This window comes from Miscanthus floridulus, chromosome 1 (assembly GCF_019320115.1).
Source record: "Miscanthus floridulus cultivar M001 chromosome 1, ASM1932011v1, whole genome shotgun sequence".
NCBI classification, from domain to species: domain Eukaryota; kingdom Viridiplantae; phylum Streptophyta; class Magnoliopsida; order Poales; family Poaceae; genus Miscanthus; species Miscanthus floridulus.
Genome location: NC_089580.1, coordinates 376,439 through 390,100, shown reverse-complemented (window position 1 = coordinate 390,100; position 13,662 = coordinate 376,439). Strand labels below are relative to the sequence as shown.

The 13,662-nt window shown below is 48.7% G+C and overlaps 2 protein-coding genes across 2 annotated transcripts; one reads left to right on the top strand and one right to left on the bottom strand.

Annotated features, from left to right (window-relative positions):
* The first annotated feature begins 5,920 nt into the window (after positions 1-5,920).
* LOC136549223 (LOB domain-containing protein 4-like) lies at positions 5,921-9,955 on the top strand. Its single transcript, XM_066540791.1, has 2 exons — positions 5,921-7,041; positions 9,147-9,955. Exons 1-2 carry the CDS (start codon positions 6,814-6,816, stop codon positions 9,513-9,515), a joined length of 597 nt encoding a protein of 198 aa, XP_066396888.1. The 5' UTR covers positions 5,921-6,813; the 3' UTR covers positions 9,516-9,955.
* Positions 9,956-10,040: 85 nt separating this feature from the next.
* On the bottom strand, positions 10,041-13,476 carry LOC136548339 (uncharacterized protein At4g15545-like). Its single transcript, XM_066540091.1, has 10 exons — positions 12,998-13,476; positions 12,821-12,889; positions 11,680-11,733; positions 11,479-11,545; positions 11,309-11,383; positions 10,954-11,217; positions 10,824-10,869; positions 10,657-10,735; positions 10,451-10,560; positions 10,041-10,358 (listed from the first exon to the last, which is right to left on the bottom strand). The coding sequence occupies exons 1-9, from the start codon at positions 13,283-13,285 to the stop codon at positions 10,468-10,470; spliced, it is 1,035 nt and encodes a 344-aa protein (XP_066396188.1). The 5' UTR covers positions 13,286-13,476; the 3' UTR covers positions 10,041-10,358; positions 10,451-10,467.
* Positions 13,477-13,662: the final 186 nt, after the last annotated feature.

Here is a 13,662-nt window from a genome sequence, read left to right as displayed (position 1 = left end):
GGCATCTGGTCATTTGATAGACGCTAGCGTCTCCCTTGTTACAACTAACCGGACACGCCGGTTCCTCTAGGACCAGCGTCCGGTCACCTTGTGACCAGCGAGACAAACTCCTTTTCACCTCTAACTTCTTCACCCTTGCTCAAATGTTTTAACCACCAAGTGTATCACCTTGTGCACATGTGTTAGCATATTTTCACAAACATTTTCAAGGGTGTTAGCATTCCACTAGATCCTAAATGCATATACAATAAGTTAGAGCATCTAGTGGCACTTTGATAACCGCATTCCGATACGAGTTTCACCCCTCTTAATAGTACAACTATTAAACCTAAATGTGATCACACTCTCTAAGTATCTTGATCACCAAAATAAAATAGCTCCTACTGTTTATATCTTTGCCTTGAGCTTTTTGTTTTTCTCTTTCTTCTTTTCAAGTCCAAACACTTGATCATCACCATGGTATCATCATCATCATGCTACGATCTTCATTTGCTTCACCACTTGGAATGTGCTACCTATCTCATGATCACTTGATAAACTAGGTTAGCACTTAGGGTTTCATCAATTCACCAAAACCAAACTAGAGCTTTCAGACCAGTGTCCGGTCACTTACAGTGACCTCCGTCTTTTCTATATAGGGCACCGATGGCACTATCGGACACTCCACCGGTGAAGTTTCTAACCCTAGCTCAATTGTGCCAACCACCAAGTGTATCACCTTGTGCATATGTGTGTTAGCATATTTTCACAAACATTTTCAAGGGCGTTAGCACTTCACTAGATCCTAAATACATATGCAATGAATTAGAGCATCTAGTGGCACTTTGATAACCGCATTTCGATACGAGTTTCACCCCTCTTAATAGTACGGCTATCGAACCTAAATGTGATCACACTCACTAAGTGTCTTGATCACTAAAACAAAATGGCTCCTACCATTTATACCTTTGCCTTGAGCCTTTTGTTTTTCTCTTTCTTCTTTTCAAGTCCAAGCACTTGATCATTACCATGGCATCACCATCATCATGTCATGATCTTCATTGGCTCCATCACTTGGACTAATGCTACCTATCTCATAATCACGGACGGGGCAACGCACAAAAACTCAACCTAACCCCTAACGAGCCCAATGGGGCTTAGGGGCTCAAGACGCCCAATGCCTCGGTTGCGCCTGGGTCCGTGACTCCGACTCGCCTGATCCCTCAGCGCGGCCGACGCTTGGATCCGTGACTCTGACTCGCCCGATCCCTCAGTGCGGCCGATGCTTGGATCCGTGACTCTGACTCGCCCGATCTCTCGGTGCGCCCGACGCCTGGATCCGCGACTCTAACTTGCTAGGTCCATGAGTCTATCTCGCCCGATCCCTTGACTATCCATCAGCTACAACCAACGCCTCGGCTACACCTAGGTCCGCGACTCCGACTCACCTGATCCCACGGCTACGCCCGATGCCTAGGTTCGTGACTCCAACTCGCCCGATCACTTGGCTGTGCCTAGCCCTAGATCCGCAACTCCGACTCGCCCGATCCCTCGGCTACGACCGACGCCTGGGTCCATGAGTCCATCTCGCCCGATCCCTCGGCTATCCCTCGCTGCGCCCAGCACACGGATCGAGTCTGTCTCGCCTAATCCCTCGCTGTGCCCAGCACCTTGTTGACAACTCCGTCTCGCCCGGTCCCTCGGCCGTGACCAAATGCCTAGGACCATGCTCCTATAAACGATGGGTAAGATACTAGGAAGAAGAGGCTATGCCCACTAAGGTGCACACACACACACGCCCACTTACAAATACCCCTAGGCGATTCTACCAGAATGACCCGGGCGCTCGAGGGCTACACCCATGGGTGCGCTCGTGCGCACCCGTCGTCAAGACAAAAATCCCCCAGACGATTCTACCTAAATCGCACGAGGGCTCAGCGGCTCCTGTCGGGTTCATAAATCCGGGGTTCCTCATGGACTAGCTTCCCAACAAAGGCCCGAGCCAGCGAACGATGTTGCGAACGATCGTAACTCGTGGGCTGGCACAAAAACCTAACGACAGGCCAGAAGGACGATCCAATCTCCGACCGGAAGGCCTGGCCAAGGAGGAACAGTGCCCGCTTCCGACTCTGGCCTGCCTCTCTGATCGGAAGGCCTCGCTTCCGACTCTGGCCCACCTCTCCGATCGGAAGGCCAAGCCAACAACGCTTCCGACTCCGACCCGCGTCTTCGATCGGGGATACACCGAACCTCTACTTACAGCTCTTCTCCGACTGGCGCAGTCGGAGCTGACTGGGACCAACCGATCATGGACGCCCGCTTGGTGAGGACCAAGTAACGGGCGAAGCAGGTAAAACAGGACACTCAAGTCAACCGCAATACCGAGGGTCGTACCCTGTACACCTACAGTACCGATAGGACATATTAGAAGGGTGCCCTACAACCTTCCGGGCATGTCAGAACCCAAGCAGTATTGTAGGCGTCGACGTTTGCCCTACAATGTTGTAGGCGCCATCAACTCCCTTACTAGACAAATACGGTAAGGCTCCCCCACGTGCCTCTGGGCATCAACAGTGTTGTAGGCATCATCATTTGCCCTATATGGAGAACATGGTAAAAACCTCCCATATGCGTCAGACATCAACAGTGTTGTGAGCGCTACCCGACGGTATGGGCAACAAGACTTAGTACGATACGTACTTTATCTCTATCTCTTGTAAGGCCATCCTCTTCATTTATAAAAGAGGACGCGCTCTCTGCCAACAGCGAGATGATCAGTTCACTCACGTCGATTCACCCTCTGCTAACTTTAGACACTCTAAAGCTACACAGAACGCACACACGATCTGAATGACAAATGATCCCAACGAACAACAGACGTTCGAACACTTAGCGCACAGCGGAGCTCCCGTCATTCTCGGCCCTTCAGACCGGAGTCTGACCGGACCTCTTGCACCCCCATCTTTCTCCCTTTCGTTTGTAACCCCACGACAAACTTCAAGTACCTGGACTCAGGAATAAAGTCACCGACCGACTTAAACTGGACGTAGGACACGTTGCCTGAACTAGTATAAACCATGTGTCATTAAGTGCTAGGCCACATCCGATCATAACGTATGACAAAACTATAAATATTTACGTGTTGATCACTTTCTGTACCGATAGGGAATAAGGTTGCCCCCTCAATTTCAAAGGACGGCAACGAGCAAGCTACATCTAAGCGAAATATTTCTCTTTAGGCCTTGTTCGTTTAGCTGGTTTTGAGGCCGGGAACTATTCTAGCTAATCTATACTAATACAAATAAGCCTATCAATCTAGCTGGAATAATTGCAGGGCAACCATTCCATATTAAACGAACGGGCCCTTAAGGACCACTCCATCCTTTTACCACCCCTGAATCAACACACTAGGTAAAACGTGATCGGCCCCTGCTATCTCGCGGTTCTAGCAGCCAAACACACGCTAAAACACGTGACGTACGTTGGGTTTCAGACACGAGAAATACGCGGAGAACAACTCATTTATGAGTGTCATACTTTGGAGGTGCTACTAGTAGAAACACTCAGTTAGGAGTACTGGGGTACTTGTACGTACTAGTAGCAGTACATGTATACCCACAAACATTCATCACGTACAGTACGATTGATGCAATGAACCTGTGGGGTGTGGGTGGCAGACAGGGTCTGGAAGCCGAGTCCGCTCCATGTACAGCGTCCGTCCCTTAAAAAACAATATAACTCTAGCACAGTGTCATATGTTAGTATTTTAAGTTTGATTAATTATAGATAAAAATGTATCTATGATTATGATACCAAATAAATACCATCGAATTAATTACGAAATGTATTTTTATAATAAATTAATTTAAAGTCTTAACTATGAATACTATTCATTAAAAATCTATAGTTGCATTCTTTTCTCGATGGTACGTACTAGTATGCAGCAGTGCAGCACAGCGCGTACAGCCGCAGATTTTGTTTGCCAGGGAGCGCTGTGTGGATCGATTCATCAGTGGACTGAAGAACAGTAGCGATATATAATCGTGTCCAAAAGACACAACGTCTGCCCTGCGGTTGGGCTGTCTGCCTCCACATGTCCGTCGTAGTGTACGTGCGGTACGCCCTCTCTGACGAACGGGTGCTGGTGTTGCTGCTGCCTGCTGGCCGTGCGTGCCGCAGCTCGGCAGCTGCCTCTTGCTGTCTTCCCACCTCGCGAGCTAGAGTCACGATGGCCGGTGGGCGCCGGGGCGTAGGCGCGCCGCCCGACCGACAGGGGGACGTGTGGCGAGGTACCAGCCCTGGAGCGGAAGGTGCTACAGTACGCGTGATTGTGCCCGTGGCTCCCAACGCAACTGAGTGCGCGGTTATTTCGTGAATTTTGGGAATTTGGGTATTGCAGTACTTTTGTTTTTATTTGGCAATTAGTGTTCAATCATGGACTAATTAGGCTTAAAACGTTCGTCTCGTAATTTCCAACCAAACTGTGTAATTTTTTTTTCATCTATATTTAATGCTCCATGCACATATTGCAAAATTTGATGTAATGGCTACTGTAGCACTTTTGAAAATTTGGCTGGGAACTAAACCATCACTGATGCATCTGATCCCTGTTCATGCGTCCTCAACAGTCCGGGGCGCCGTGCGTGCCAATGCCGCCGGCCCTGCCCCCGATCGATGCTAGCAATGATTCAAGTGAGGCTGCTGCGAGTAGTAGCATGCAGCTGGGAGGTTGAAAAGCGGCGAAGAGACGGCGGGCCGTACGGATGTCCTGTCTGTCCTAATCGCCACTCGCTACTAGTAGTTTCTAGTTGAGGAGCGACCGGGCGAGGAGGCACATCAATTATCACGCTCGCTCATGGCATGGGGCATGGGCAGATGTGCTTTCTTTAGCAGCAAGCAAGGTCGCGTGGCGTGGAAGGAAGACGAGCGAGGGGAATGTGTCATGTGTGTGTGCCCCCCGGGAGCACAGGGCTGCACAGCGAGAATCGAAAAAAGCGCAAAAAAAAAAAAAAGAAAGGTGGACGGGGAGGGACATAGATTAGCCGGGCCTTCATTCGGAAATGCAAATAAAAGGCCAAGCAGCAGGAGCCAGCAGAGGGGATGGTGCACGGCTAATCAAGTGGCCATCCATGACGGCGGTCGCGTTGCGGCACTGCTGCGCGCCGGCGGTACAGACAAAAAGCGGCCTCGTTTTTTAGAGGAGGCACGCGAGGCCCAGGCGCTGCGGCGGTGGCGGTGGCGGTGGTGCGGTGCCCCATCTTGTCCGTCCGTCCATTCACCGCCGGAGCCGGGCCAACCGAGCACAAGATGTCCCCGCCCCCGCTCGGCCCTCTCTAGTCCCTAATCGATCTAATCCAAGCGTGCAGCACGCACGCAGACCGACACCACGACGACATCGCTCACCGTCGCACAGAAATCCATCTGGAAACGCGCGACGCGACGGGTGGCTGGCCATCCATCCTCATCATCGGTTTGACATGCCAGGGGTGTTTGATCCGACGACTAAAATTTAGGAGGTGTGTCGAAAGAATATTGTACGTGGTGTTTGGATACTAATAAAAATATAAATTACATAATCCGTTGATATTCCACCTGACGAATTTTTTAAGCTTAATTAATCCATCATTAGCACATGTTTACTGTAACAACACATTGTCAAATCATGGACTAATTAGGTTTAAAAGATTCGTCTCACAAATTAGTCGTAAACTATACAATTAGTTTCGTAATTAGTCTATATTTAATACTCGACATCCACTGGGAGCGACAACCAAACACCACCTTAATCAGCCGACAAGCTAACCTATCCGCATCATCGGTTCAATCAGCGCGTTCGGCACTGCACTGCTGCACAACAGCTCACATGTTACTTCTACCGCTCCTACCTGCTCCTGCAGCAGTCACTAATAACTAGGCTACCGCGTGCTGCTGCTGTACCCATCTGAATCTGATCGTACTGTATTTGTGAGAAGAGAAGCATGCAGCAGCAACCTTGGAGTGCTGTGCTGTGGATCATGCGCGAATGATTCGGTCGGCCGAAAAGCAAAATGCTTCCACTCCTCGTACGGTGCAGGGCCGGGCCGCAATTAGCATGCGAGCCGTGGCTTTGCGTCTCTTTATTTTTTCCCCCTGTGTTTCATGCGTCGCGCTGCATAATTGCACCGCATTCGCATCAATGGAGACGGAGAGCGCTGGAGCGGGGAGATCCATCGGTCAAAGGTAGGGCACGGAGACCGGGCAGGCAGCGGGGCGAAGGAAATCGATCGATAGTCGATACCGATGCATGCAAATGCGGGTGGATGATCATCAAAGGAAGAGGCCCAGAGGAGAGGGGGCACGCATGATGCTACGTGCTGCGGCACGATTTCGGTCTGTCTGCCTGCCCGCCCTTCAACGGCTGACTGTCCTTCCCCTTCACAAGCACACACTCTCCCCCTCTCTCTCTCTCTCTAGCCAAGACGACAGACGGCTCAACTGCCCAGTGTCCTCTCTCTCTCTGCCTTTTCCTTTGTCCAGCCATTCCAACATCTCTCATCAGTCTCTCGGTCTCTCCTGAGCAGAGCAGTCTGCTCTGCTTTCCCAGCTTTTATCTCTGCCCAGTGCCTTGCCCCCTGCATCCTGACTCCACTAAAGGGCTCCCAATTCCAATACTCGTGGTAGACGCCGAGAGCCCAGGCAACCTGCCCCGTCCGCCCGCCGTCCCTGTGCCTACCACCCACGTCCCGTAGCCCAGCGCCCAGCCGCCCAATTTGGCAACAGCCATATACTCCACCAGTCGCGTCTCGGCTCTCCAGTTCCCCACTCCCACTCGCCTGTCTGTCGATCGCCACGCCGATGAGGGACGCGGTGGTGGTGATGGCGGTGCCCGGAGCCGGGGCCGGGGGAGGGAAGGCGGGCGGTGGTGGAGCGGCCTCCGCGGCGCCGTGCGCGGCGTGCAAGCTGCTGCGGCGCCGGTGCGCGGCCGGCTGCGTCTTCGCGCCCTACTTCCCGCCCGGGGAACCGCACAAGTTCGCCAACGTGCACAAGGTCTTCGGGGCCAGCAATGTCAGCAAGCTGCTCCAGGTACAGCACAGCACCATGCGCAACCGCCGCTCGCTCTGCTCTTCGTCTTCGGTTGCTCTGCTCTCGCGCTGGCGATGCTCAGTAGTTTTTTTTCCCCACGGGGCTTTTTCTTTGCCCCTCTCGTCGAGCTACACCATTGCCTAGTTGCCTTGCCGTGAAACTCACTAGCATGTAGCGATGCACGCAGCAGCACACTATGCTTGCCGCTCTGATATAGAGTAAATATATAATCGTCTCTGCACTGAAGATGTTGCTGGTTGCTTCAGTGAACAGGTTTCCATGTCCCCATCTGCTGAGGTTCTTTTTTAGATAATGATCTGCTGAGGTTCTATTTGTCCCTCTTAGCTTTCGTTTGCTTCTAGAAGATCGAGATCACCAGCAGCGCCAGATCACCTCACCTCACCTTACATATGCCTGCACTGCACAGTTACTTCTCCTTGCACTGCACAGTTATATATATATATGGTTTTATTTGCTTCCATTGTCTAGACTAGATTTTTTTTTCTCTCCAATGTGTATAGATGTGTACTGTAGAGGCGGATAGTTGGAGCGAGCGTTACTTGTGTGATGACAGTCGGACTCAGAGACTGTTCGGCTGGCTAAAGTTGTTTTATTGGAAGAGAAAAATATTATAAATTTTAGTTGATAATCCGGCTGATAAGTTCAAGCGAAGAGGCAGTGTCTGTGTCTCGGGTATACTGCTTTGCCAAAAGTAGCAAGCTTTACACTCATATCTTATTAACAAAGTGTTCTCCGATCCTACCTACTGGCCACACTTTTAGGGATCAATCTGCTTTAGCTACCTTCATTGTGCTACCGTGCCTATCCCGAAGCTTGATCCACTTTCCTCCATCTTTATTTGTTGCTCCTGACTGAGCTTCTGCTGTGCACTGCATGCCTCAACAGTCGATCAGTTCCCTAGAGCTTAACAGTTCTTTCTTGGGCACATACACAGCCATGTTATAGCAAGAGTTTACTGATGATCCGGCTCCTGAGTTACTGTATCAGGATTCTAATCCGGTTCTTGGTAATCATGCACTCGACAAGGCATGGGCAAACAGTGTCTCCTTTTCACTGCACGCAGGGGGCGCCATCAGGCAGCCACCCGATCCAATCCAATCATGAGCAGGGGCAGTGCAGCAACAAAACAAATCGGGGCATTTAATTTTTTACCACTCTTACGAATGAAACTAACACGTGTGTCACTGACATGACATGGTATTTTATATACCAATCATCTCGTAAGTATGGTAAAAAGTTAATTATTCTTAACCCAAACCAAATGAAAAAGATAGCCCACGCCCGGTCAACCAATCAGATTTGCAACGTTTTCATCTGCATGTGCCCAGGCAGGCCCCAGGGCCTCCATACATATCTACTGCTCACTCCGTCCCTAAAAATCCGTCCCCAACAGAATACGATTCTAGCACAGTGAAAAAAGTATCCATGTCTATGATACAACATAAATGCCATTAGATTAATTACGAAATATATTTTTATAATAAATTAATTTAAAGACATAACTGTTAATATTATTCGCTAAAAACTTTGTCAAACTTAATTACTATTCGTGACGCGCAATCATAGGTGCATTCTTTTCGTAACGGAGGCGGTACTAATTTGGTACAAATTTATTAGAATCGACAGGGACTTGCCCCTGCGTGCTCTTGACCGTATCTTCGAATTCACCGAAGATCTTCTCCCCCATGTGTCGAGCCAGCCGTCGGCAGCAGTGTAGTACTGCCTCCGGTGTGTCTACCTACGGCCGTCGCCATCTTCAGGCATGGATTGCACATGGTGTCCGAAAAAGAAGCTTTCGGCTGCACCAAACACGCAGACATGTTGTCGATCTTTTCTTTTTCTTTTCTTTTCTTTTCTTGGAACAAGAACTCCAATAACCATAATATATTATCATCTATTATTACTGGCTGGTTGTGCATTGGTCCTAATCTGATAGCACTAGCAGTTTCCTAGCTAGGCACTCAATCAGTGTTTCTTTGTCATGTCTGTAAAATGTGTCTCGTTCTACTTTACATTTCTACGTATCTTGTCATGTGTACGTGCATATATACTCAATTACTCATGCTCTCTGGTGGCAAGTGCAGGAGATCGCGGTGCAGCACCGAGGGGACGCGGTGAGCAGCCTGGTGTACGAGGCCAACGCGCGCGTCAGGGACCCCGTGTACGGCTGCGTGGGTGCCATCTCGTCGCTGCAGCAGCAGGTGGAGGCGCTCCAGGCGCAGCTGGCGCTGGCACAGGCCGAGATGGTCAGGCTCAAGATGAGCAACGACTACATCCTGCACCGGCTCAAGGCCGCGAGGACCGGCGGGGGCAGCAGCTACACCGGCTCGCCGTCGTCCATGTGCTCGCCCAAGACGGCAGAGCCCGAGGCGCACTGCAAGGCCACGCCGGAGCTGCTGGACATGGTCGTGGACCAGCCCAGCATGGACGACGCCCAGTTCTGGTCCTACTAGCTAGCTAGGATCAGGATGGAGGCTGCTAACCGTATCCATCAGGTGCTTCTCTTTCTGGGTCAGGCCAAGCACTCAATCTAGGTGGTTTTAGCTGATTTAGTCGTGTGATCGATCAGGTGCTGTTTTTGAGTCACAGATGGTGGTATGGTAGTTGGTATATATATATAATATCATCAGGTATATTGTGTGCACGCGCTGTAACAGCGTGACACTAGGAGGAAGGTGAGCGTACGTAGAGGCCTTCTCCTATATACCTTCTAGCAGTATGTCCAGGGCTTGTTTTTTTGGCTGTCCTTCCATGAGAAGGTGGAACATTGTTACAGATATTGGTGTGCATCATGCTATGCATTGCAAGAACCTTTCTCTTGCTCGTAGCACCTGCCTGGTTCATTAAACAGGTGAACTCTGCTATGAAAATGCAGATAACTTTTAACTATGTTTGTCCAAGTGCTTACTCTTCCATGCCAGTGTTTTCGGAATTATGTGCCAGCTTTTGTTCAGCTGCGAAATTAATTTCAGAGAAAAACCTCAGTACAACCAGAGCAGAACGAAAAAAATTAACTTCAGGTTCCAGAATAAGATGCAGCTACTGGTTTGTCCCAGTTGGGGATGAATGAAATTTCACTCTCAAGTTTGTCTGTTTGACGGTTTTACAAGGATGGGGCACCATGACAGACTGCGTTCTAATTTAGGCAGCGCACCACTTACAGAAGCAACACTAGTTTGCATGCTCGGTTGTTGGGAGAGGTCCGATCGTTCCAAACATCCACCTATGGGGCCAAAACTTGGCAACTGGACCCACAACTAGATGGCAATAGGTTGCTAATGCAGCAACTTCGCTATCTGCAAACCCATCAACAAATTGTGTATCATATGAGCTTTACGGTAACTAAATCATGAGCAGGGGAACTCTGGCATTGGATAGCGGAACTTACAAAGAGACACATGAAGCCTATGGCATGCTACGATTTAGCAAGCCTTGGAAAGATAGATAAAGATCTTTGTTGTCTGGACCAAAGATCTCTTCAGCTTTCTTGAGAGTTTCCTGGTTTAAAATGTAAACATGAACAGTCATGTGGTTGTGTTATGACTCAGACAGGTATTCAATTAAAAAACTAGCAGATGGACCCAAATTATCAACCTCACGTGACTGCTTATGGGCATTGAGCTCTTTGATGTTGGCTAAGAATGCTCCAAATTGTTCGTAGGATAGACGACTCCTATAAATTGTAATGAAGTTTTGTTAATTATGATATCATCCATCTCATTCATCAATGGTTCAGAAAAGAGGTCAAGATATCAACAGACCTGGCTTGACGAAAAAATTCCTTTCCATCAATACGAGGAGTCCGACCTGAAAACTCCAGCATCAGCTATATTTATTCTATCCATGTAAACATTGTATTGTAGTTTCAAATGACAACACGTCTTTACAAACCTGGGTTTGAACGTCCTTGTGGAGGTGAGTTAGCTGCCGAGGATTGCTTGCTTGATGGATACCATGGTGTCATTGACATGTGAGCTTCAATTCGAGATTTTGTTGGTGAGGTAGCACCAGACATCAACTTCGGTGTTGCTGTGGTAGACATTCGCCTCAGAGAAGCAGAAGTGGACATTATTTTAGGAGTGGCCTCTGGGGTAAGGCTAGGAGCGATGTGCGATGAGAGGGCATATTTTTGGATCGGAGGCCTTGTTGCGGTACCTAATAGATTTTCAACAGTGCAAATGGTTGAAACTTATGTTGCCACCCTGATGGGTGTCAAGATGAATAATAAATGATAAGCTAACAATACCATCTCGGTTTGTGCTTCCAGCATCCAAAGATTCACTAAATATATTTGTTGTGGGGTGGCTGACAGATCCACCATCTTCAGCATTCAAAACAAAATAATAGTTATGGATCAATGTTGGATACTTTTGGTGGTTATTAATAGAAATGAGAGATTTTTCATGTACATCTAACCTCCACTGGACGATGCTTTTGATGGTACTGACTGATCACACGTTGTAATGTCAACTGTTTCCTGTGGCTGCTTGAGAAGGTTTCAGCAAAAAGTTAGGGGTGAACAGTCATAAAATAAATGAACACATAAATGAACTGGGTAAATAAATTAGCAAGCACACATAAATAGCGTGATATACTGGGTAAAAAAGATGAACATACTGATGAACTATCATCACGCAATGACTGCATCAGATGCCTCTTGAATGACTCCAACTGAGAATAGAGAAAACATATAAGTATGTTGTCAAATAAAATGGTTAGGGAAAGAGATAGTGGAGTTTTTTTTTTTTTGAAAGCACGGCAAGAGTCTTGACATAAATTTTATTACAAGATACAAATGTGAAAAAAACAAAGACCAACAACAGAAGATAACTCCAAGCTGCACAGAGCTCCACAAAGAAATAAGAAAAGATAGACAAGTGTGGCTGATAATCTGAAATGCCATTTGGCTTGCTCCAACCTCCGAGAGCATGAGAATAAAAGTTCATTTTCGTCCTTCAAATAAGGAAGAGAAAAAAAAAGAGGCAAAATTTGTTTCACCCCTTAGATTTGTTTCACTCTTATTGCGCGCTCATTCACTGCTAAAGTCCATCAGCTATATAAGGAAATTAATCAAGAGAATGATCTAATCAGAGATATTTATGCACATTCATGTAAGGAAAGAGAGATTAAACAAATGACATCCAAGGAAAGGAGATGTAGTCATGGGGGGGAAAAAGGAAAGTTCAATCAGCTTCAGCTATGCAAGAAAACTAATCAGTTGTAAGACTCATATTTAGAAACCTTGCATTGGGAACATGAAGCAGCACACACATGCAGTAAATAAAGATTGTGTCCATGATGTGTCTTATTGTTGGGGCCCATATAAGCCAATGATCATGGGTGTGAATCGGTTCAATGATTTCAATGGCATAAACCCAGTTGTTTTCCACTTTTTACTTGCCATTTACAGTGGCTACAGATCAATGAAAACATCCTTGATTTGCTAGGATTTGTTTACTTATGAGTTATGATGATACTGAACATCTGAATAATTCCATCCTTCTCATCAATATCAGTGGAAGTTGCAGCCTAAGAAATGACAACCCAGTTCACTCATTGTGATCTTAAAATGTACTGTACTAATAAATGGTCCAAATAGATTGTTCAATTGTTCCCCTTACTCAACCGCTCAAATCTCCTGGCTAATAACTTTCCTAATATATGTGAATTTCTAATCCTAGCTACACAGTAACTGTAACACAGCACTACACCTACAAATATGTATGCACAAGGAGAAGGATAGGCCGACGGGGGGAACCTTCTGCAGGTCGCGTGCCAGCTTCTTGGACGTCTGCGCCAGCGAGTCCCGCTCCTTGCTGAGCTTAATCTGCACCCACAACGTTGCAAGCACCAGGTTCAGAAACCCAAACGGACGCAGATGCCAAATGCGAACAGATTGAGCCGGGCCAGCAGCTCCGGGCACGCCACGACCCACATTGTCCTCGAGTGCGGCGCGGAGCCTGGCGTTGGTCTCCTGCAGCGCGGTGTCGAGCAGCGCCACCCGGTCCCGGAGCTCGGCGTTCTCGCGGTCCTTGGCCGCGGCCTCCGCCCGCAGGCGCCCCGCCTCCCGCTCCAGCCCGGACACCCGCCCCGCCACCGCCAGCGCGGTGATGCGGCGCGCCAGATCCAGCTGCTCGTAGGGGTCCCGCGGCAGCGCCGCCAGGAGCTCGTCCGGCAGCGCGAAGTCCCCCGCCGCCGCCGCCGCGCCGTCGCCCAGTGGCATCGCCGCCGCCAGATCTCTCCGCGGAGGCGAGGGCGGGCGAGATGGGACGGAAGCCGAATCGGATTGGGCGGGTGCTTGGGTTTGCCCGCTGCTGCGGCTGCGCTTCGGAGGTACCTCTGGACTCTGGAGACTGGAGGGGAAAGGGACCGCCGATGGCTGCTTCCTCGGTGCGCTTGGGGGGTTTTCCGGGTTTGAACTTTGAAATGGTCGAGAAAATTGTAACTACAGGACACAAGCAATGCGCTTCGTAATTATAGGACTTCAATCGTCGACTTCGTTAAAACGATCAACATTAGCTTCTTATTTTAGATAACATTTAACGTATCTCTTAACTTTGGTAATCAAAGTACATATATATGGTGTATGAGCACGCACTA